This window comes from Lissotriton helveticus, chromosome 12 (assembly GCF_964261635.1).
Source record: "Lissotriton helveticus chromosome 12, aLisHel1.1, whole genome shotgun sequence".
In the NCBI taxonomy this organism is placed as follows: domain Eukaryota; kingdom Metazoa; phylum Chordata; class Amphibia; order Caudata; family Salamandridae; genus Lissotriton; species Lissotriton helveticus.
In genome coordinates this window covers 360,098,045-360,123,628 of record NC_136073.1, presented here as the reverse complement: position 1 = coordinate 360,123,628, position 25,584 = coordinate 360,098,045, and the positions used below count along the sequence as shown (strand labels likewise).

General features: G+C 44.2%; 1 protein-coding gene across 1 annotated transcript in view; it reads right to left on the bottom strand.

The window, feature by feature from the left end:
* The window catches only part of ORC6 (origin recognition complex subunit 6), a 39,610-nt gene extending 14,026 nt beyond the window's left edge, over nucleotides 1–25,584 (bottom strand). The window contains exons 1-4 of the mRNA XM_078669371.1: nucleotides 25,452–25,584; nucleotides 12,117–12,246; nucleotides 5,165–5,328; nucleotides 1,525–1,614 (exon numbers count right to left, since the gene is read on the bottom strand). Of these exons, the coding sequence (XP_078525497.1) occupies nucleotides 1,525–1,614; nucleotides 5,165–5,328; nucleotides 12,117–12,246; nucleotides 25,452–25,516 (449 nt within the window). The 5' untranslated portion in view covers nucleotides 25,517–25,584. The remainder of the gene's footprint in view (nucleotides 1–1,524; nucleotides 1,615–5,164; nucleotides 5,329–12,116; nucleotides 12,247–25,451) is intronic.

The following is a 25,584-nucleotide window of genomic DNA, read 5'->3' as shown; positions in this document are numbered from 1 at the left end:
AAAAGTGGAAGTTAAAATTCAATTGTGCCTCGAAATTGTAGCCATAAGTATAATTCGGGCAATATGTGATCAAGAGATTTACACAAAAAAAAGGGGACTACGCTACTATATCTGGTCAGCACAAAACTACAAAACACCGAAGTGAAGAAAAAAGGTAACTGGACAATCAATAAAAAAATGCTTCCGGCTAGCGTTCATAAAACACTAGGAGGATCACGTCAAACTTAAACGACTAACCCACCTTCTACAGAAATATGGGCTGATTTAGAAAACAGCAATTTAAATTGGAGAGTAATCTTTTCTGAGGTCAATAAAAGAGGTTAAATTAATTTCAATAATACCGACATTTAGTCCAAAAAGATAACGAGCTTTTGCGCATAAAGACATTATATTGTTATTTAGATGGGTGGCATTCAGGACATATGTGTAACTCAAAAGCTGTGACAAGCTGAAATTAGTACAACCATGTCATCAACTCTAATGCAAAAAAAACCCACAAAAAACATTCAGACAAGAATGAGTAATAGCCCATTTCTATGGTCTTCCAGTTTTGATAAATAAAATAAAGATACGTCACAATATTTGGCCACACTTTTCAAGGCCCCGGAATCCTGGTGTCATTTTTAGGTTAGGATTAAAAAAAGCTGGACACTTGCTATGAGTCAAGACAACGCTGAAAAGTAGATTAATCAACGTACGGGAATCTCTACGGGGACACAGTCTGCTATGAAACGCGCACCTTGAACAAGGACCATTCCTTCCTGCTGGAAAGAGGTACAGATGAATCGAAGCAGGTTGAGATGCCTTCACCAAGACTCGCAGACTGAACTCACCGTGCATCCCTCCAAGACAATACTCGAAAGGGGGAAACAACCTTTACAACGTAACATTTACAACGCACTACCATTACAACATAACTTTTACAACGCAACATCCATTACATCGCATGCCATTACAACGCAACCATTACAACGCACGACACTACAACGAATACCACTACAACGCATGTCATTACAACGCATACCATTACAACGCATAACATTACAACGCATAGTACCCTTACACTATCCAACACTTACCCTACTGTTGCACCCCCTGGAGTTAGAATAGTAATTTTTACATCTACGCTATCCAACACTTACCCTACTGTTGCACCCCCCTGGAGTTAGAATAGTAATTTTTACGTCTACGCTATCCAACACTTACCCTACTGTTGCACGCCCCTGGAGTTAGAATAGTAATTTTTACCCCTACACTATCCAACACGTACCCTATTGCTGCACCCCCCTGGAGTTAGAATAGTAATTTTTACCCCTACACTATCCAATACTTACCAATAATGCAATGTAATGTTATGCGTTGTAATGGTATGCGTTGTAAAGGTAGTATGCGTTGTAATGGAATGCGTTGTAATGGATGTTGCGTTGTAAAAAATGCGTTGTAAAGAATGCGTTGTAAAGTATGCGTTGTAAAGTATGCGTTGTAACGTCATACATCCCTCGAAAGGAAAGTAGACCTGCTTACCTGCATGCAGAGTACAGAGCGGCCGTCGTGAACAGGGGCTTCGACAGATCCAGGTCATTCTGCTGCGACTCTGGAAGACTGGACTCATACCTTAGAAGGCAAAATAGATGGTTGTAGTTCCGATTATTCCAGCATCATTCAAGGAATTTCAACTCTAAAATGAGACATGGTATTGAGAAAGAACGGTTCTGGCTTTCATAATCCAGCCAGTGAGTGAGTGCCAACTCTTCTTCCTTTCACCTATCAATCAATCAATCAATCAGTAATCTTATGAAGCGCGACTACTCATCCATGAGGGTCTCAATGTGCAGAGTGTGGGGTGATTCTGACCCATAGTCAGAGACAACACTGGCCCAGCAGAATATTTCTGCTATGGCGTTGAGCATGGAACTGCTTCCGCGTCTATGTTTTCGACTATGAAAGAAATCGGCCTGCATGGACAGAGGGTAAGGTCCTCTCACCACGTACACGCTTTGGTATAATGTGAATCTGACTAAGCTGATAACACATGTATCTTAACCATCAAGACATGTCAACATCCCCATACAGTCAATCCCATCAGGCGGCAATGAGTGACACATTGGGACAGTAACACTGAAAGAACAGGGCAGCACTCGGTGATGCCAAACAGATAATGGAAAGGAATGGGATAGTGAATGGAAGGCAGGAGAGGGAGACGGCTGGTAGACAAAGGATTCGGGGCAAGACAACCAAGTCTTCGGCACACCCCAAAGTAGAACAGGTCGAATGGTGTGCAGTGGGATGCTCCACAGGAGTTCCATGAGCCCCACTTGTTAACAACATTCCTTTTTGCAGCAGTCCCACCATGTTAAAATGACTTCAAACCACTGCTGGCATTTTTAATCGTTGTGGCTTCGTATTTGCAGTTTTCCATGTATCCTGAAATGTCAAAAGTCAACAAGAGCCAGAAGGGCAGAGATGGAAATGCAGATGTACTGGGACACCAGTGGAGTCAGGTGTGAAACTGGAGACTATTCAGGGTCAATAATGAGAAGGCTGCAGATCCTTTCTGACCTCCCTGGAGCAGTTAGGCATTTCACTTGATCTGAGTGGCTGTCCCAGTACCAACTACTCTGGCTCGAACCTCAAGGTGTTTTTCCCTCTCAATCAGGACAAAGGTGACAGGGCTCTTGACCCTAGGCCTTGCAGCACGGTTCATTGGGACCAACCGCCTCCGCATGAAAGGCTTGAAAACGCATATGAAGATGAGACTGGGGGCCAGGCAGGGCTTAGGAGCTTTGAAGCCAGTGAGTCTGCTGACCTCAGCATCAGGTCCATGTTGGAATGAGTGCCCAAACTGCAGCAGTGATGAAGTTGCTCAAGGGCTGGTACCTCTAATCCAGATACCGGGCACTTGACACTCCTCTCCTTCATGCTTTCCATGCAGTTGACATATGTAGCACGTGTGCGCGAGCCGCTGGACTGAAACACACCCAGATTTTGCTCCTGGGTTCGCCCCAAAGGATAGAGAGTAAAGACCTCTTCTGAGAGGTACAGGGAGTGCACAGACACTTGGGCAGCCCTTCTGCTTCTGCTTGCCCTGCAGGGATACACCAAGGGTGTGGGCGGCCCTTCGACTAGCATGGAAAATGGGCACTTAGGACTCCTTTTGGGTAGAAAAAACATCCATCACTGGATGTACAGGGCCCTTAAGAGCCTCAGGCAACCGGTGGAACTTCACCTGCTGCACCATCGATGGCTCAGGCCCTGTTGTCTTGAAGGCAGCTCAAAATGGTACCATCTGATTATTGTTGTACTTTCTTTCTGCTTGGGGAGGGAGAGATTGTAACAGTATGAGCAAGAGAGACAGCAAGGAGTCATGGAGGGTGATGGAGCGAAGCAAAGGAAGTAGGCAGGGAAAGGGAAGGAGGCAGACCGAGATAGAGGGGAGAGGAAACGGAAAGAAGAGATCAGCAACTACAAGGAAAAGGGAACATAGTAGTGAGAGAGTGCAACACAGGTGTGAGTTCAATTTGGCTAAAATATGTCACTGCCATTAATAAACAATGCACACAATAGGGATGCAGAGTTTAACAGTATTTACACATGCCACTATTCCCCCACGGCGCCTACTAGGATTCAGTTTGCGATTTTCTGGCAGGACCACTAAAATGATGCGATTCTGCCGCTCTTTCGGCATAATTATGGATTTGCTACTATCTGCTGCATAAACTGTGGCTTTTAACAGAAAAAACTGTTTTCCGTTCAAAAGGATTACATTGTATTAAATATGTAGTCACACATATTGCTGTGCAGTGGGCAGTCCTTTGCAAAAGGGGAGTAGTCACCTTTCAATTCCTTGTTGGTGTATTTCGATGGTAAACTGGAAGAAGTGAAATCTTTGCCCAGACAGTAATCACATGTGTAAGAATGGAAACATAATTAAATACTATCATAAAATGTGCCCAATTAAGCCGTATCAGCAGCCGTTTCTTGCAACAGAATGTATTCAACCCTGCCGCATAACTTTAGTCCTTTCCTGCAGCATAATTCCAGTGATCCTGCTTTGTAGTCACACAGCTTTCTGCCTTGCTTGCATAAGGTAACTGAGGTTTCATAGTAAAATTGATTAGTTTAACGTTTATTTAACATTTAACATGTGCACATTTTGTACGCAATTACCTGAAGGTTAAAAAACATAACAAACATGTTACAGAATATATTGTTGTTTTTAACCACATCCTGGACCCTGCCGCCCCACTCGCTAACCTCCAGCCCTGGGCACCCAGGATCACAGTCCATGCTCTGTGTTGAAGCCCTTCAACTGCTGTATGTAAATCAAGATTGCCTGGAAACGCTCCATATGCACAAAGTGGCGCTTCCTGATTTGCCAATGCTTCAAAAGCCATTTGCAACCCCCTAGGAATGCAGCCAGGGACCCCCAGAGGGGGGGGGGCGCCCCACAGTTTGAAGACCTGTAAAGCACAGAGGGGATAAGAGGACCTCTCACCATTCCCCCCCACCTCAGAGGCTGACACCACAAGGATGTTGCTGCTCCTGCATTGCAAAAAGAGAAGGGACATCCAGAGAGAAAAGGATTCTCGTTAAAGGATTTACCTTCCCCTACAACGCTCACCTGGCATGACGTCATGTAGTAACTTCTCCACTAGTGAGAAGTGAGCAAAATGAGCACGCTCACATCGATGTGCCTGCTGTTACTGCAGTACAGGAAAAAACGGACAACCTGTGCCAGAGCACAAAACAGAGTCCGAAAGGGAGCCGTTTCGAGGCCCCCTTTTAAAAACTGCTGAGCACCGGAAGGACCCGGTCCACTTAAAGCCCTGCCTGTCCAGCCTTGTGTGCCCGTGTGTACATGTTAGGAATACAGTTTTCAGAATTTAAAATCTTGCAAGGCATCCATTTTCACAAATATCCCCCACAACCGCACACAGTAATTTAAAAAGGTTTGATCTTTCCATGACAATCCCCAGGTACCAATGCCTTTGATTTGCCTAAAAGCGTGCAGCAAGCTTGGGAGTCCATACGATTTTAACCACAAGACAATCGCATTTGTGCCACGTGTAGGATTACGAATATTATCCAACTTTGTTTAAAATTAATTCAAGATGGCACCGCCTCAACGTTTACTTAGGATAAATCAAGCCCCCAAGCTTCCTACCTCTGCAGTATCTTAGAAGCCGCGTTCACTGCCTCCAGGCAGCCATACTGCACAGCCAGCTCCCGGATCCCCAAGTGGGAGTCCACGCCCAGCAAACACTCAAAGGACTTCAAATAGCTCTCGTAGCCTTTCTTGGGTAAACCGGAAAGTTTCACCAAATAGTCCTTTGAGAACAAATACAAAACAATTAGACCATTTAACACATGTATGGCATGGAGTACTATAAGTATACTGAAACAAAGTCAAACTCAAGAAAAAGAGGACCAATCAGTGCATGATTTCAGATCCTGAATGTTAACTTGGATCTATCGGGAGTAGCGCATCTTCTTACAATACCTTAAACGACATTGGAATGGGCTTGATTCTAGTAAGAGGATGTGTTCGATACACATACCGATAATCCCCTTACCTAAACTTACCAGATGACTCCACATAATCAGAGTCACCATACCCCAACTCCTTGGCTTACCTCAGGGCTCGAAAAATCATAAAAATGTTACCTCCCAAGTTGGGATAGTTATTTGAATCATTACTCGACCCAACGGTAATGGCCTTGACCCATAATCTGGTCTCAAACTCTGATCGTAGACAAATATATTATTTCACCGAGTTGGCTTTGTCTTCATTATCACTTATGTCAGCAACTTCAAATATGTGCGTTCAGCATGTAAGTTGTATACAAAAAAACCTCTTGTTTTGCTGTTCCCAGTATAATAATAATCGAGTCCACATATAGGTTACACATGAACCCTGACATGCCTCTTAGGTTACTAATGAAATTGCAACCAGGGTGGGAGCAGGAATGTTTCTCAGTTCAGGTTTCAAAACGCTTAATGCACTGACACGTACAGATATCAAATTCTCTATTCAAATGGCCATCCATTTTCTCACTGGCATGCAGTGTTACTGATAAAACTATATAGTGACTATATATCTGTGAAAATCAGGTTTAAGCAAATATTTATCATTTGCACATCACCATGTGAAGCATTCTGATTTTTTTTGATCCCAGTAAAATGTCTGCTTCCATCACACTTCAGAATTTCAAGAAAATGTCTCTTCAAACTGCAGATACATTTTTGAAATGTCTGTACAGCTAATTTACAAGCGATTGAAATATTGTGGGGAAGAAACAAATCTGACATCCTGTATCCTTTTATTTCACAATCCAGGCACAATTGTCAGACACTTTACTTTACAAATTCTTCTAACGTTTCAGTGAGAGAACAAAAAGTAGACACCAAGCTTCAAGATAAAATAAGCAGCAATTTGTCAGAGAACATAAGCTGATATTTGACGAACGTCTTTGAAGGCACATCAAACGGGACAAGGTAAAACGCTACTTAAATGCATCTTTAAATCTCATTCCCTTCCTGAACCAACAGAACACCCCTTTTTTTCCAGCTCAAGCTCTCACCAGAATGGGCCAACAGGCTCTAAAAATAGCTTGGCCAGAAACAATCTGAGTGGGTGAGTACATTTTTCGAGGCCTGTACCTTTTCCAACTCACAGCATTCTGAGAGTTGTAGTCCCTGTTATCCTTCATTGAACCAATTAGACTTAAGTGATCAATTGCAATTGCTCAAAGAAGGAAAGAATGGACTGGAATGTGGCGTCCATGATATTATGAGGCCATTTGATAAATGTACCCTTTTCTTCACTCCTCTCGTACGAGCAAGAACAGTTTCATTAGATGGCTACTTACAAAACAAAGATGCCCTAGTGAATTGTTTTGGCTGCTAAAATATAAATACATTAAAAAAACGTACAATACTTACCGGCAAAGTAAATAGGTCGGAGTTGCATTGCGAGTTCAGACTTTAAACACTTTAAAAACAAAGTGTTATAACAGAGAAAAACACACAAACAGTAGCTTTCACTATACACTGCATGTAGGAGGTAAAAATGTAAGGTGCAATGATTCACTATACTTCTCAGATATAAACTAGTCCTTCAGGTGCTAGAAAGCAATTACTCCATTGCGGCAGATTAATACACCATACAGCCAATAGCAGGAGGTGAGAGAGCAACATTGCTCTGGCGGACCTAAAATCCACTCTATATGTGGTTTAAAGGGTTGACAACAATCAGTCAGCAGACAGGCTGGATGGTCAAGCAAAGAATTTACGTTAAGCTGGACATTTCCAAACGGAAATCTCCAATGGCACTTAAATAATGCAGAAAAACCAAACAGAAAATTACCCTCTTAAATATTTGCAAACTAAAGTTTTTTCCCCATTTTCCTCCATCAGATCTATGACAGGACACACACTTCTTGTGGTTCTATAGAAATGCCTGGCAAAGTCCTTTAAAATAATGTGGAGTCTAAAACCAAACTGCAGGTGCATTGGAAGATCACTGTCCACAAGAGGATTGGTCATTTATTTAGTGACAGCCTTTCACCAGATCTTAGAAAGGATAGAGGCCCCAGCTATAGGTCTAAAATATGAAGGGCCTGATGGGCTCGTACATGTCTCTTCAATGACTGAGTGATCTAGGGGAGCATGAAACTCTCCCAGACCCTGCCTTGTGACAACGAGGCATTTGTGATTACTGCAGTTACAAGCGAGACTAGATAGTGGAGTTCCTTCATTAATGTAGATGGGAATGGGGTCCACCTGGACAGTGTGTGGTACATACATGCTGCTGCTAATATTCCATGAACACTACCAGAGTTCACTTTTGTCAGTGACAATACTAAGGGCCTGGCTGGAGCAGGCCCAAGAACCTCCTTGAGCTCAGGAGGATGTGATATGACTAGCATCTCAAGCTTCCATCTCCCACCCTTCACTTTTGTCAACCTTCCCCTAACACAGAGGACTTTTTTCTCAAAGTCATGGATTGACGGAGCAGACAACGCTCCTGGAAAACACCAGAGTACTCGTTTATCATTCTGGCTCTAGTTGTTTCTAAAGGATGTTTAGTAGCTGGTTTTTAAGATTTCCAGCCCATAAGAAATTTGTGCTTTGATATTATGTTATGTTATGTGGAGTGGGCGGTGGGATTCTGTCATAGGCGATTTACATTTTCTTCTGCCCGACATATGGAGATCTGCTAATTTTGTTTTGGCAGCATGTGGTTTGGGTTTCACTTGTTGATGTCCATGGTTAAGCACTGAGCTAAACATAAGTGCTGGTTTCTTGCACTTATACAATTTACATTGAAATTTGCACTGTGTCTCTGGACGAAGAGTTGGTGAAATTATATAAAACCATAATCATTTTGTGATTGCGGTCACCTAAACTTGTTTTAGTCTAACGAAAGGTGCAGAACAGTATTACATGATCGCTATAAAGAGACCCAAAATATGGCTTTTTTGTCCAAAAGAAAGGAGGGGCAAGAAAATGGATTCCTGCGCCCACTTGTGATAGGAAGAGTTGACTATTGGCTTTCAACCAAACAGAGAAGTCATGTGTAATAAACATATGCTCAACACTGGCTCACTATCGGTGTCTAGAGCAGGGTCGCTGGTTTTCAGACTACTATAAAGTCATCCTGTTTAAATGAAAATTGTAGACCTTCGCATGGAGTTGAAGATTGTTTTTACCAATATAACAGTTGTAGACGATAGTGGGCTTCTTTTTGAAGGGACCCAATGGTTGGAGAGGTGAAGTGAAAAAATATAGCTTTCAAGAGCTATCCACTCTCCATGATGTCCACCAGATGTCAAAGGCCTTTTTCTGGCTCAGTGTTGAGTAGGATTTAGCAAAATGCTATATATGCAAGCAACTACCATAGAAAGAATCTAACATGTGGACTGGTACAATACCACCCGTTTCATTTTAAAAGAGTAACTGCTGACACTTTTATCTGTACAAATAATTGGTCGTGGTAGCAACTCTTGTAGCGGAACAAAAATAATATAGCATTCACCACTCTTGCTATTCTTTTGATGCATAAATCCACTTTATTTATGGAATATAGGCACCCAATGCAATTTTTAGTCAAAGCATTAGTTATTGGCTACACAGTTGCTCAAGCAATTAACAGTGCAGTAAGTATTTACAGTGCTCTTGGTGTAGACAGAAAAGGGAGGGTTGGGAAAGAGGTGATGAGCGTGCCAGTGAAGGTCAGTGAAAATGTTTTGTGACATATATACATCAGTTGTACATGATATAGAACCTCTCCGGCCTAACATAGGCCAGTTGTTCCTAGGTATCCACATAACTCTAATGAACATCCACTGTTAGACAAATCTGTCGTCAGAGCTTGTGGAGGAAGTGTGTGTAGTCAACGTTTCGACCCCTAGAATGGAGAGTTAGTTCAGTCCTCACTGCAGGGTCTTCATCAGGACAAGGCTGAGAAGAGCACTTGGGCCAACAGCAGGGTTACTCTGCTGTTCAATCAAAAGGGAAGGGCTTGTGTTAGCTCTGAATCAAAAATTAATGGAGACACATTACTGAGTTAAATCAATCACTCATAGTGGGAACTGATCCAATCATTCTTGTTCCCTGCCGTCCGGCCAGGAACAAGAATAGCAAATGGCAAATTTACCTTTTCACAGAACAAACAATGATTGTGGATACATTTAGAGTAAAGAAAGCAAACAAAATAAGTATGGTTAAATGTAGAGCTAAATGCAAAAAATATATATATAAAATCAGGAATACTATGTATGTTATGTTATGTTGATTTGCACAGAGCAATAATCACCCAAGAGCAATAATCACCCAAGAGGGTATCCAGGCGCTTGGGCAGGTTTGTAGGTGTGTGGTCCCCAAGGTGCTTTTACAAACAGCCAAGTCTTCAGCTTCTTGTGGAACTCAAGAAAGTCAAGAGGTGGCTGTGATGTTTTGAGGAAGGTTGTACCATGTCTTGGGTGTAGGAGAAAGAGTTGCCTCTAGTTTTGCTTTTGTGGATGCGGGGAATGTGTGCGTGCAAGAGTGAGGAAGAGCGTAGGGTTGGGGTGTTTGCAGCTGATCAGGTATTCTGGTCCTATGTCGTGTAAGGCTTTGCATGTGTGTGAGAAGTTTGAATTGGCTGTGCTTGTGAATGGGGAGCCAGTGAAGCGTCCTTAGGTGCAGTGTGATGTGATGTGGGTGCGGCGTGGAAAGTGGAGTAGGAGTCTTGTGGTGGTGTTCTGGAGTCTGTGTAGGACTTATTTGGAGATTCTGGCATAGAGAATGTTGCTGTGGTCCAGCCTGCTGGTAATTGAGGTGCTTGCACGATTGTCCATCCGGTGTGCTGCTGCAACCATTTGAAGATTATTTGCAGCATGTGTAGGATGTGGATGCAGGAGGGGCACACTGCATGGACTTTAACTGTCGTGTTGAGCTTGTTGTCTAGGATGATCACTAGATTTTTTGCCAGGTCTGTGGGTGTTGGTCCTAGCTCCAATGGCCACCAGGTGGAGTCCCATGGGGAGGTCTTTTTGCTGTAGACCAAGTACTTCTGCCTTGTCAGAGTTGAGCTTCGGGCAGCTGGTTCACATCCAGTCTGCTACTATGGTCATGCAGTTGATGTAGTTGGTTCTGCTTGCTGGTGGTTGTCTTGTCTATCAGGGAGAGGATGAGTTGAGTGTCATTGGTATAGGAGATGACGGTGATGTCTTGTGATCGAATGAATCCTAGTTAGCTGATATGATATGGCTTAATTAAAGAACATGAGGCAATGAAATAAAATATATTCCTGCAACATCTTCCCAAAACAGGACTTTGTTTGAGGATGCTTTGATTTAAGCAGCTAAGCAGTTACCTAGCTTAACAGAATCAAATGTAACAACATCTGCTCCACTTATATGTGAAATACCTGCTTTGCAGAAGTTGCAGCCATTTCCTCAAAAACAAGATTCAGGTCACTTGAGGTGGACAGGAATTGTATCCAATATTGTCTGAGCCACGCAGGAACATTGTAAATGTAATTAAACTAATATTGCTTTTCTGAATTACTCTGCCAGTGTCACTGGTTAAATACTTTTTCTTCTAACTTGATACTATTCATCTGAAATGGTACTCTTTCAAGCCTGGTCAGAGGATCATTATAGTGAGACAGGTTTATCTCACCTGCCAAGTTTATTTTTTACAAGAAACAGGAAATCTGAATGAGGTCTGTAAGTAGGATATGATAGCTCTCTTAGAGGAAATTAGCTTCAACATCTAAGAGTGATTTCAAATGTTTGGTAATAACACTGATGAAATTCTAAGTGGATGCCCAGTCAATTTTTTAGTCATACCAAGGGAAATGGAGGAGATAAATGTTATGGATGGTTGGCTCCAATTTAAATGTATATATATATATATATATCTATCAAGGAAAGGCAGCAAACTTCTTAATTTTGTTTGTTGATCCCTCTAGTGTTACCCTAAAGAGAGCACTACCTTTTGTTAAAATAATTCTGTACAGGTTCTGGAGGCAGTGCGTAGTTGCACAGGAAGGTGGCTTCCTTTGACTAATGTTGGACGACAAGGTCTAAGAAATAAAACCTCCTGTCCATTAACATGCAATGTAGTAAAGTAGAGAAGTCAGGTGTGCACATCTAGGGCCTGATTCACAAAGGAAAACTCACACTTTTGCGTATGTTCATTATTTTTTTGTTATTCACAAACTACATGTTAATAGTAAGTTTACAATTGGACAGGCCTCTGTATTTATGACAGAGTTCTCCACCCCGAATGTGCAGTCTCTGCAGTCATAAACTTACTATTGCCTAGTAGTTTTGAATACCAAAAAAAGGTAAAATTATACAAAAGTTTAAGTTTACCTTTGTGAATCAGTCCCATTGTCATTGGTTCTACCGCAACTACTATATTTACAAGAAGATGCTGCCAATAACTGTATATACAAATGACACTGCATCTCTAAGCATTACTCCAAACTGAAAGGTCAGAGATTTTGAATTTAAATGATCATGGTACACAAAATCTGAACACATAGACCATAGGTACTCAGTGTTACAAAGCAGTTCAGACTTTTCAGTACAAACCGGCCAATAACAGTCACTGTCAATGCCTACCTTATCTACTGGGTGCTTCATAGAGTTTGCTGCGAGATGTAGGCACATCACTGCGTTGCTCGTGGCTGTTGTGTGCGAAGCCAGTCCTGCACACTTCACAAGGGACATTCGGAGAAACTCTTCTGCTTTCCTGTGAGATACAAAATAGAAAGGTAATCTTCCTGGATGACACAACTAAAGCACCTCACTCATTTCAGATATTAGTGTCTGTAGGAAGCTGGCTCTGTATATACTATACCAAAGTAAGGTATAGTGTGCACAGAGTCCAGTGGCTCCCCAGAGGTATAGAAGAGGCTAAAGTAGGTAATGCCTTACTTTCTTTTGTGGAGTGTGGTTGAGCAGTCAGGCTTATCAGAGGGTAGTGTTTGTTGTACACACACTCAGGTATGAAATTATATCACACACTCAAAGAGTGAATCCAGACCACATGTTTGCATAAAAAGTTGTTACTTTATTATTTTTATTACTAGAACCAAGATTTACTCAGTAGCAGGTAAGTGATACTTTCAATACAATTATACTTTTCGAGATAAAGTGTGTACTGTTTTTGTAGGAGCATACAAATTACTTTACAGTCAATAAAATAGGTTGTGCTCCTCAGAGTACTTGTAATTACTTAAGATTAATTTTTAGTTACTTTTCTACTTTTGCACAAAACAAACTAATCACTCAGTTTAGGCGCTGTAGTACATTAGCAAGCAGATTAACTCATTTGAAGACTCTAAATTTCTTTGTTGCAGTACAAGACAGGATCAACACTTAGAACAATTTTTAGAGAAAACCCCACCATGCAATTTAGCGGTGAAAAAAGCAGTGTTACGTTCACAAGCAAGTAAACTGAGTTTGTGGGGTAGAACCAAGGTTCAGTTCAGCACTCGAGGTGCACCGTCAGCGGCTCGAGGGGAGCCGGGTGCAGAGTGCAAGGGTGCCAAGGTTAGCCAATGGGGCACCTCGGTTGGGGGCTGCTCACCGGCAGGCCATGCTGTTTTTAAAGGCAAACTCCTGGGGTTGAGCGAAGGGCAAAGCGGGTCTCAGGTCAGCACTGAGTCTACACCACCAGCACCGCAGGGGCGGCAGAGTGCAAGGTGCTTAGTAGGTGTTGGGTGCCCAATGTTTTCCTTTGGACTTTACCGGTAAAGGAAGAAGACTACAGGGTGGAGCCAGAAGACTGCAAGAAGGGAACCAATGACTGGAGGGTGATGTTGGAGAATTGCTGGACTCCAGGACACCGTTGGTCAGAGACCCCTTGGCTCAGGGGCTGCGGATACAGGGGTGTATTTTCATGTCGGGTTCTTTTCACAAGTTCCGGTCGCGGTCGGTGCGGCCTTCAGGAAGAGGCTGCAGGAGTTGAGAAATTCGGAGGAGGTTGTCAAACGCTGGACCCAGGTAAGGATCGCCGGGGAGGGGACCTCACTGGGGTGTTGGGCCACCCAGACTCAAGTAGTGGGCATTGGGTGCAGAATGGTGAGAACTCGCGGTTCCAGCTGGATCTGGAGTCCTGGCATGGGTTGCCGTTGGACAATTCTGGTATCCACAGGAGATAGGAGACTTTTAGGAAGGCAGGGCAGGTCCCTAATTCTTGGAGACTGCTGGCTGGAGGACCTTCCGAAGCTTGCAGGGTTTCTGAAACAGTAGACAGGCGGGTGGGGCTGGGGCCAAAGCAGTTGATGTCATCCTCTTCTCTGCAGCTCGGCTCTTCAGTCCTTCTTGTCGTGTTGAATGTGAATTCTGGGTTCAGGGCTGCCCCTAAATACTTAATTTAAGGAGTGTTTAGGGGTCTCAAGGTAGTAGCGACTACACCCTTAGGGTGCTCACCATCCCTAACCCTGATTGGAGGGCGCCTGCCATCTGCAAGATGTCAGGCACCAAGGAGTGGCTTCACATCGCCTCCAATCAATCAATCAGAGAATTTATAAAGCGCACTACACACCCGCGAGGGTCTCAAGGCGCTGGGGGTGGGGGGGGGGGTGGGTGGGAGGGAGGGTTGCAGCTAGTGGTCGAAGAGCCAGGTCTTGAGTAGTCTCCTGAAGGTCTGTGGGTCTTCTGTCTGACGTAGGAGGTGGGGGAGGCAGTTCCATGTCTTGGCAGCGCGGTGGCTCTGTGGATGCGTGGGACGGCAGCCAGTGAGAGGTCGGCGGAGCGGAGTTTCCTGTTGGGTACGTAGAATGATAGTCGGTTGTTGAGGTATTCTGGGCCGGTATTGTGGAGTGCTTTGTGTGCGTGGGTCAGGAGTTTGAAGGGGTGGGGTTGGTACAGGTGGGCACACCTTCTGGGGTTTCCTGATCTTTCTCGACTGTCTTTCTGCTGAAAAGGGGGTGAGACAGGAATGGGAACTGATCCTGAAATCAGGAGAGGCTGGGGGTCATGTTGCAAAGGTGGCAAGGCCTTTAATGCTCCCCTGCCACAGATGGCTCTTCCTGACTTGGGGGAGGTGTGAACTCCTCCGCCCAGGAAAGGCTTTATTTCTGGGACCAGGGAGTGAAGGCTCCCACCCTAGGGGTCCAGAAACTGGTCTTGTGGTGGCAGGCTGGTGTTCACCAGTCAGACCCCACCAGTGGTTGATTTGGTTAAGGGTGCCCCCTCTAGAAGAGACCCCCGAGTGTAGGAAATAATAAATCTGACACCAATCAGTGCAGGTTTATTATTCTGAGATGTTTGATACCAAACATCCCAGGATTCAGTAAAGCCATTATGGTGCTGGGAAACTTGTAACAACCAGTTTCCAGACCATATACTCAGGGTGGCTTTATTGGGCCGACTACCAGTCGATATATAAATGCAACATATGGAGAACCTTCTAGATGTATATAGGGCTCCGAAGAGTTGTAATAAGCCAGGTACATGGTCCAGGTATCTGGAATAGTGGTATAGGTCAGTTGCAAACACTATAGGCAATCGCACCAATTGTGTTCCGTTGAGCCATGTACTCATAATTCCCGGTAGAGAAAACAGTGGAGGTGCATAACTAAGGGGCCTCAACCGGAAATTGGGTAACTGGTATAAGGGGGTAGGACTCGGCAGGTACATGAGTCTTGTCACGGTAGGGGGCGGGGTGTTGCAGTCCCATCAGTCAGGCAGGGTCGGGTCAGGTCTGGGGGTGGCAGGTGCAACAGTGTCCCTGTGGAGAGGTCTATAGTAGGTCTACTCGCATTAGCCCTGTTTCGCCAGACGTGAAGGAGGAGCCCCATATCCCTTTGAAGGTGTCCAGGTTATCATTAAGTGTATATGTTCTGCGTTTATGGCTGGCTGCCCTCTGTCATTCTAATGTCCCTTCACTGGCGGCAGGTACAGTGGATTGCCACCAGTGTTGGGGGATGCAGAGTTTTGCCATGGTGAGGGAGGTTGCTACCCATCGGTGTTCATGGGTTTTTAAATCTGGGAGGTCAGAGGTATTGTGTAGAACAGAAAGTTGTGGGGTAGGGGAAAGCAGGATGGGACAGTGGCATTGGAATATGGACCATACATTTGCCCTGTACCTCGTAAGCATTGGGCAAGACCAGAGACTGTGGAACAGATCACAGTAGTCTGTACTGCAATGCCAGCAGCAGTCATTAGGCAGGAGCTTGGCCCGCTTAAGCTTCTGTGGTGACCATTACAAATCATGAAGGATTTTGAAGTATAGGAACTTGAGTCAGGATTTTCTAAGGGCTCTATCATGTTCAGCCAACAGGGATGCCCATTCCTTCGGTGATTAGGTTTTGCTGAGCATCATTTGCCAAGTCACTTGACCGTGCAGAGTGGGAGAATTTGATGAGAACCCCTTAGAGACCAGAGACTACTTACCGGTAACGTCTGAGGGTATGCAGGTATTGGAGAACAGGAGAGGTGGGGAGTTTTCCAGCATTGGTCCGAGCATTGTCCATAGGCAGTGTGTCAATTTCTGACTGGGAAATCAACTTAATCTCCTCTAATATGAGAGGGATGTGGGAGCAAGCTGGTGTGACATACCACTTTCCCACGGCTTACCAGTCACAAAGCAATGGCTTGGTGGAGCGGTTTAACAAGACACTGAAAAATGTGATGGGAACGGTCCCAGAGACCCTATGGAGTAAGCAGGATCTTCCCCTTGTCCTGTCTCTTGTTTCCCTACCTAGAGATTCTACAGAAGCAGGTAGGGTTCAGGCTCTCTGCGCTTCTGATTGGACATCCGGTGCGGGTCCATTCACCTCAGTCGGAGAAGGTTGGGAGGGATCTTTAGAGTCTCACACAGAAGGGTGTGGTTGACTATGTGATTGGCCTCTGTAAGTTGAAAGCACAATACAGGAGTCTGGCAAAGGAACCCCCCCCCCCCCCCTCCACCGAGTCATGTTCCTCAGACGGTCGGCCACAACTTTGTGAGAATGTTTCTTTACAGTTGGAATAGAGTCTGAAGAACAAAGTCAGGCTCCAAAGCCCATTTATGAGGAGGGTGCACAGTAAAAAAAACAGAACTGATGAAGAGGGGTCCCTATACAAATCTGAGAGAGGCTTTGAGAGACCTGCCTAGGGCAAGAAATGGCAGACAGGCAAGAAACAGGTAAATGAAAGCATCTTCTTAAAAGCCAAGAGAGAAGTTTGAGCAAGGACCAGCTGGGAATATTCACTCGAGAGGAGTTCCAATACCCCCAAATTAGCAGGTTGCTCCTCAGTAATATGGGGCTGCCTAATTACAGTTTATTTTCTCTAAACTCTCTGGACACAATAGGGAGTGTGACCTTAAAGCAATGTACAGAACACCCGTAGTGGAGGGCAAAGCCATGGCAACACCAGAGACTGACCTGAAAAGGCCACAAATTCAAGGGAAATGCTTCACGCACTCTAAAAGAAAGACATTGATAGAGTAAAGAAAGCTTACCCAGACACGATTTTAGATTTGGCAGGTCCGGCTAAGTTTGTGGATATAGCCAAAGACACATACGAGAAATTAACATTGTTGGACCTAGAAATTCTTTCAAACTGGTGGCAAAGGGCAGCATGCGTTTTGGGCAGCACCAACTATGCTCCCTCCTGCTGAGATGATCTCTGCTTATAAGAATGGATCACACGTTAAATAATGTGGCTATTTTGGAAGGGAGGCCAACTGCCACAGGCTGGCCATCTGAGGAACCCATTTTAGAGCTTGCTAATTTTATACATACTTTCCTTACTCTTATGAATGTGCATTCTGACCTGTATAAAGTTTTTAGATTGAAGATACTGGAAGAGCCCGGAGTAATTGGGGTCACTCGGGTGGCTACAACCAAGAGTGCCTGGTACAACCAAGGCGGATGAAGAAACCAGTGGTAGAGGCTTCAAAATCTTTTACCCTGACCAGAGACCCAGCATCAATCGGTCATTTTAACTGGGGCAACTTTTAATAAATGAACAATCCCAGGAGAGAGCCTTCACCTTCTAGGCATGCGAGACTGGTAGGATGTGAGCTAGCTTTTACACAACTGATTACATCTATGCCACACGCTTGTGTGCTTCAAGCAGTACAAAAGTACAGGATGGTTGTAGATTGCATGCCAACTTAGGGCTCTAACGCAACTCCTATTTTTTCTCACAAGAGAAAGATGGCCTTGCTTTCATCGGAAATTACAGACCTGTGTGTCAAAAGCACGTATTTTTCAACTTACTGCAGCATCCTTCAAGCTTCCTCAGCAACTACATTTTGGCAGAGAAAAAAAGACAAAGGATTCTGTCTACGAATAATTCTAATGGAGTTTAAAACCTTGGTAGAGTACAGCCATTTCAAGATGGAAAGTATCAATAATCTGAGGTACATCCTTCAGAAAGACGACTGGGTGACAGATACATTTCTGAATTATGCTTATTTCACTAACCCAGTTTGGAATCCTCAATTTCGGTTCTTCAAGTTTCTTTAGCAAGGCACAGGGTGAGCTTTTGGATTCTTCACATCTAGCTTGTCCTTAGCAGTATGATTTTTCCTAAAGTGTTGAAGTAAGTGTGTTCCTGAGGGAATGCACAATAAGAAGGATCTGATTTTTTTATTTCAAGATCCAGAAGTTTTAAGAGCTCACCAACCTACAGTCAGACCTATCAGAGGTTCTTCATCAAGCAAGACAAGTAGAATCTAGGACACAAGGGGAACAGGAAGTTCCCAGACTACATCATAAACTCTGTTGGCAACTTTCAAATCAGAGATATCTGTGGCACACTTTCTTGGTCTTTGGGCGTTTCCACACTGGCAATGTTATTTAGGTCATCTCCAATACTATAGCCGCCAACATCTGACCTCCAGAAAAGAAAGACATCCAAAAGCAAGTAGCCCTCTTAGAAGATGCCAGGTTTTAGAATCAGTGGAAGAAATGCACAATGGTCCGGCGGATCACATTTTTGACGGAGATCTGCCACCCCACTAGTACATGATCTAGTGTGGGTGTGGTAGTGTACCAATAAATGCAATTAGAGGCCTAAACTATGATGCCAACATGATATATTATTTTCACAGCATAATGATTTCATGAATTTAATAATCAGTGCAGGTGGCTGTAGGAAAGTGGGTATCTGTTGCAGTAACCCCCCCACTTTTTGCCAGACTACTGATGCACTTTGTCTTGGTGTGCCCTGGGTCCCTGCCAATCAGGTTCCCAGGACCTGTGTTCTTTCCCCAAAACTAACCCAATTGGCATCTCTGGCCACATGTCAGCCCCTGGTAAATGGTACCACAGGTACCCAGGGCACTGTGACCAGAGAAGGCCTCTAAGGGCTGCAGCACTTATTGTGCCACCCTTAAGGGGCTTGTACCCGGACACTCACATACTGCCTTTTCAGGCTGCCTGTCTTGGTACAGAACAAAGTGAAGAGTCAACATGGCACACATCCCTGTGTGCCATGCCCACAAACCACTGCCCTGGCATACATCAGTCACCCCTCAAGCTGGGTACCCTAAGCCAGCGGTGAGGGAACAGGTGCATGAGCCCTGTACTCCTACAGCGCCCAAGTCCATTCCTGGGCACTGTAAGTGCAGTGCTGCCATTAAGAGTATATGGTGCAGGGAGTTTGTCATTACGAACTCCACAGTACCATAATGGCTACACTGAAGACTGGGAAGTTTGGTATCAATCTTCTCAGAACATAAAACCCACTCTGAAACCAGTGTGGGATTTAATGTAAAATGCACAACAGAGGGCATTTTAGAGATGCCCCGTGAAACTCGACCAACTCCTAGTGACCTGACTGAGTAGCTGCTTAGGCTGCCACCACCAGACATGTTTCTGGACCCGTGGGTCAAGGGCTTGCTGCTCTCAGGTGTCTGAAACAATGCACATCCTGGGACAAGGTTCCAAGCATCCTCCCCCAGGATGGGCAGGGTTCATGAAGAATAAGCTTCAAAGGCATGCCAACTTTGTGAGCCTCTCCAGACCATTTGCTGCTTTTAGCAACTGGTTCTACCCCTCACTTTGGACAGGAGAACCGGCGGGAAAAACAAGTGAGGAAGAGAGGTGTGCCAACCTCTGCCAACTCCACCCTTAAGGCGGGGGAGGCGAGGTGAAGCACAACCTTGAGTCCCCACCATCTTGATGATGGGGGGACCCAGCCAACCAGGGACAGGCTCCTGCCCCCTCCCACTGGAGAGTGGCAGAATAGGGGGTGTACCCACCCCAGGGAAGGGACCCATTTTCCCCTGCCCTTTACCTACCAGTAACACCCTGAAATGTAGTATTTAGGGGCACCCTGAACTTCCCTCCTGAGATCCAGAAAACACAAGAAAAGAAGATAAGAAGGACGAAAAGCTGTGCAAAGCTAACAAGAGGACAACGCCCACTAACTTGGCCCCAGGACGGTCTCCCCTCAAACCTGCTCCTGCGAAATCCTGGTGTGTCCTGCAGCAAGCAACCTCAAAAACCCCGGAGTACCTGCCTGCCTTCACTTCAAAGACTGAATTTCCCGTGAACACCGGACATGTTCAAACTGTAGCTTCTGGTGCCAACCAGAAACCGCGAATCCAGCCCTCTCTGTACCCACCGAACCCAGCCCGAGCTCGAGTGGAAAAATAGCACGAGGAGGTCCCCCCGTCAATCCAGACCCGAGATCCGGCGTCCCCCGACATGCCTCAAGCCTCCAGACGATGCCTGCAGCCTCAATCCAGAGGACCCCCACCGCAACCAGAGCGGGTAAGAAAATCCGACATCCCAAGGCATCCCTGCACCAGATGCCCCATGGCCTTGTGTGCCCAAACCAGCGGTGCCTAACCATCCCTGAGCATCCCAACTTACCCCCCAAAGTGGTGGTCGCACCTGGAAGATCTCGTCCCCGAGCATGCAGCGTTTCTTTGTCCCGGAGGTTCTTCATTGGAAACAACAGGGCACCCGACCTCAAAACAGCACCCTGCAGTCCTAGTGCCGCTGAGGGTGCACCTTTGGTGCTACTTTGGTCCCCAACTTGCCCCGAGCTAAACCGTAGGAGCTTTGCTCCCACAGCCTCGTGGCCTGTTTGCCAGCAGCCACAAACCGGAGACCCCCTATCCTCCATAGGATAACATTGGGCCTCAACACTCTGCACCCAGCCGCCCTAGTGCCGCTGAGGGTGCAATTGCAGTGCATCACTGACCCCGGGAGACCCCTGAGTCTAACCCCAGAACCTTAACTTCTACAGTAATTTACTTACCTGCAAACCAATAACCAGTTTTTCCTCCATAGGATAACATTGACAATTTTTCCTCCAAAAACGACTAAGTATGGAGTTTGAAAACTAAAGATATTCTTTAAAAATCGTACAAATAACCAAAACGTGTTTTCTCACTTGTTTGCAGGACATGTACCAGTTCTGAATCTAGGCATTCTGCACGGAGTTAGAAAAAGTAATGTAAAAGTAACTTACCTGCAATTTGTTGACATAGCCTATTCATTTCAATGTCCAGCTCCAAAAGTTTCTAAGTGTGGAGTTTTGAAATCTGAAAATATTCTTTAAAAATCGCACGATGAAAAGAAACACATTTACTCACCTGTTTACAGTAAATGACCCAGTGCTGAATCTAGGCATCCAGCACTGAGTTAGAACAAGTAACGTAAAAGTAACTTACCTGCAATTTATTGAAAAAGCCTATTTATTACAATGTACTGTATTTGCTAAGTGTTGCATACTACGGCTCCCCTGTAAATCAAACAAAGTACAATTTCGATTGCATTTTCAAACTGTTCTATATCCAGTAACTTATTACTGAAAAGTATTTAATGCTTACCTGTACCAGGCTTACTTGGTTCCAGAAATAAACAACAGGACACTTGGACTCTATACACACTATACCTCATGTTGGTGTAGTATATATAGAGCCAGTTTCTTACAGCGGCACAAAGTGCAGAATGTGGTCAGTGCAGAAGAACATACATATATATATCCTAATAACAATGAGTTATCCACAGTGAGTTCCAACATCAACATGAATGTATCAATATCTTGAGTTCTGTAGAGAGAATAACCACAGGGGTTTGTTGATTTACCACCCAAAGGGAACTAATCGATGGATCTCAGCAGGAGAGCGCCAACCAACAAATATATTACAAATTAAAAATAGGGCACTTAGTGGTACAATAATGTACTACCAATTAAAACAAAAACTTTAAATGTATAGATGCTCCTCATACCTTAAACTAAAGCAACTATTAGAGTAGCCACTAATATAAAAGCATAGAAAAAAACACCTTGGTGATCTGTTAATCAGAGACAAAACTCATTGTAAGACTTTAAATCGAAACAGGAATTTATCCCCCAAGCAGGTATAGTGTTCTTTCCATCGTCAATGTACTGCATACACTACAGTGCCCAAGAGGAGCACTAAAATGCTCACTTTTGTGATTGATTCCTTAGAGACGCAGCAATGTGAACAAACCAAACCATCTAGGAGGGCCAATTCAGAGCCTCTATGGAAATAAAATATCACATTGGCATTGCACTTTGGGTCTATAATTGCATTTAGTGATACACTAGATCTCCCATCATCCATCTAGACAGGTAGTGAGTGACATTATTGAATTTCCCATTATCCATCTGGACAGGAAGGGACATTACTGTTTTTTCCAGCCAAAACCGTCTTTAAAAGAAAAAGCCAAGCAAAAGGACTTAATATCCCACCACCCACCAGCACAGGAAGTGATATCACTGGATCATCCACCATCCACCTTCACAGGAAGTGACTTCACTGAATTGCCAATCACCCATATGGATAGGAAGGGACATCACTGGAATTCCCACCATCCATCTGAACAGGAAGTGACATTACTGTTTTTCCCCCCGCCAAAACTGTCTTTAAAAGAAGAAGTCAAGCAAGAGGACTTCTTTCCAATCATCACAAGAAACATCATGGCACCTTGTACTCCTCCAGGATCTACTTAATGACAGCTTCAGCATGGACATGCATTGGATGCGCATAAGGCAAACCTGTTTTAGTGTAGTTCCTATATCCCCAATAGGCTCTGCGCATTGGAATAATATACACTATAGATTTGACATAGGACTGAGTACAGTGTGTCTTTATCGAGTACATTAAATTGAATTACCTGTGTGTGCCAGCTAACTTAGAGGGCACTAGAAACCTTCTTGAATGAACAGGAACGGATTTGTTTCTGACAACTGCATAAACATGACAACTTAGAGTCGGAACAATATCTTCAGAGTCGTGGAAACAATAGATTACAGTGTGTATGAGTGGGTCCTTGTGTTTAGGGTCTATTCAGGCCCGGACTGGCCGTTGTGGGCACCGGGCAATCCCCCGATCGGCCGCAAGGGTGGGGGCTGGTTTTGGGCCCTGGGGGCCGTTTTTGTTGCAGAGCCGTTTTTGCAGCATAGCTGCAAAATCGGCCCTGTAACAAAATCGGCTGAAAAGCGGCCCTGGCAAAGCGCTCGCCCCCCTCCCGCCCGGGGGGCGGGGGGGCCGGCCGAGCACTTTGCCAGGGCCGGTTTTAGTTCCCAGTCCGGCCCTGGGTCTATTAGAACCAGTGAAAGCTTGAACGGGAAAATACATCTTTGGTTTAACCCTGCACACTGTGATGTAGTCTGATGCCAGAAGGTTAGCCAATTAAGCCCACTGCTGTGTTGTGCCTACTGGAGAGAAAAAACAGTGAGCTAAAGACTTACAGTTACACATCAACTGTATGGTGCACTGGGTAGATTAATTTGCCGTCAAGAATCTTTTGAAATACTTGGGTCATGTGCTGCATCTTGTTGAGGGTGGACAGCATGCTGGCAGTCAACCACTCGAGAGCGCCTGATCCAGACTTGTCAATTCAGGCCCAGGATATCTGGCACTTTTGAATGAATTGATAAAACTCACTGGCAGTGGAATACTTGCTGACAGTTCCAATATAGGTAAGGTCTCTGTGTACGTTTCCACAAAAGTGTACACAAAGGCTGGAAGTAGAAGGGAAGTAGTAGTTTCAGGGTTGGGATACACTGTCAATGAGTGCACACCCATAAACCTACACCTTTTAGGCACTGCACCAACCCCTCTCCAATCTCTGCCCACACTGAAGAAAGATGGAAATGTACTCCTGACAAGGGCAGGAGTAAACCTTTGTCAAGGGGTATGTAAGTGAGAGGAGGTTTAGGGAAAGTGAATATTAAACATGCACAGGGTTGTAACATGAGCAAATATACATATGAATATATTTGCACATGCCAAGATGGTAATCAGAAAAGTTTGAGAAGAATACGATTTCATGCCCTACTTCTCTGAACTCTTATGACCACCTGAAAGTTGTACACCTGCACAACTTCAAGGACATACTTGCTGGTGCACTATACCAAATGGGCCCCTCAAGATATTACCATGCGGTCTTTAATTGTTTTACACGAATTCTCCATTGTGACCCATGTTTTTTAATATGGTCATTCGTTGAAGATGTTTTCCTAGACAAATGGTACTTAAAGTTGAATAGCTCAGACGTTTCCCCCCCCCCCCCCCCCCAAGTAGTACTTTTTTTTTACATTTTATTTTGAAACTAAGCAATCCTCTTTCACAAGTTACTACAGACTGGCTTCCAAACAATTTGTGCTGCAGGGGGTTGGGCTTAACGCCTACTTGATCAGTGGAAGAAAAAAAAACATGAAAATATATGTTGTTCTTGACCCTAAACATTATGCCTTGGACTTCGGGTGATAAGAATTACACATCCCTTTAATGTATATAAAATATGTATTAAGTGTATAGAATTTTACAAGTCATAGAGTGACTGTAAGGCAAATATGGAGTTGGGCATTCCTTAACTGTGGTAGTTACAGTAATGGCACATGTCACAAATCTGGATTTGGGAGGTGGGGTTTAAACTTTAGTTTGCTGTGGATCACCATCCTTGATGCCACAGAATGAGATTAAGGAAAGCAGATCACCCAGGCTCAAGCTTCACATAAGAGAGCTATCACTCATGATGTATATGAGATAAAGTACCCTCGCTGCACATTATTCAAATTCAGTAATACCTGGCAAACCACTTTACTTCTTTCCTTGACTAGCACGTTTGAGAAACCTTAGAAGTAATTTAGAAGGAAGGATGAACTATAGAAAAATAAATGCTAACTCATTATTTAAAATGCTGCTCCATTCAGAATAATATTGGCTTTTTATAAGGGGGTATTACAAACAAATGCACCTACTGGCATCTGGCAAAGTCGACAGTCCATTCTTATAGGGTAACTCTATTTTGAATTGTTCCAAATACTTGTTTAGAATTTTTTTCAATAAATATGAATAAGTCTAATCATCAGTGCTGGGAAGTATGAGACGCTTGTTACCGGCCACCGTGCCTTCACTTTGGGGGACTACCCAGAAATGTTCCCCTTTCTACAAGAACCAATTGCTGACATACATGTTTTCAATTGTGAATGTACATCCTAATCTAATTTTAGAGCCTTGAAGAAGTCTCTTTCAGGGACGAAACGCATCGGCTAATGGATAATGAATACTGGATTTTTAGCTGCTTGATTTACTCATCACTTTCAATAGAGAATTAATTTTTCAAAAGAAAATGAGCGTTCATGGACTTGAAGAATTTCTTCTGATTATGAATAACGATTTTGGGTTAAAAGCTGTTGCACTGTATTAACATTCCCTAATTTATGGGTCACGGGAATAATTTGTATCCAATTCCCGGACTAAGTGCAATAATATAACCTAACACTTTTAATTTGAAACATTTGTAAGTATTAAAAAAGTGTTCTCATGCTATTGATGCTGAGCATTCTTTACCTGGTTCAGCTCCTATTTTGGCATCTAGCGAGTAAAGCCAGACCCTTGCTCACGTACCCCTTTGAATTTGACATCTAGCGGGTCAAGCCAGACCCTTGCTCACGTCCCCATTATATTTGCTGACTTTTCCAGCTATACTGTATCGGAAGATACAACTCCCGTTCCAATACCTGATAACAGGGGCCGCATTAATGCCCGCTTTAGGGGCCAATCGCCGCAAAGTTTCTGGATCCATTCTGCGTTCCTTTTTCGTCCTCCCAAAGGTTAAACTGTTTCGCGGGGAATTCTAGAGCCTAGGTTCTG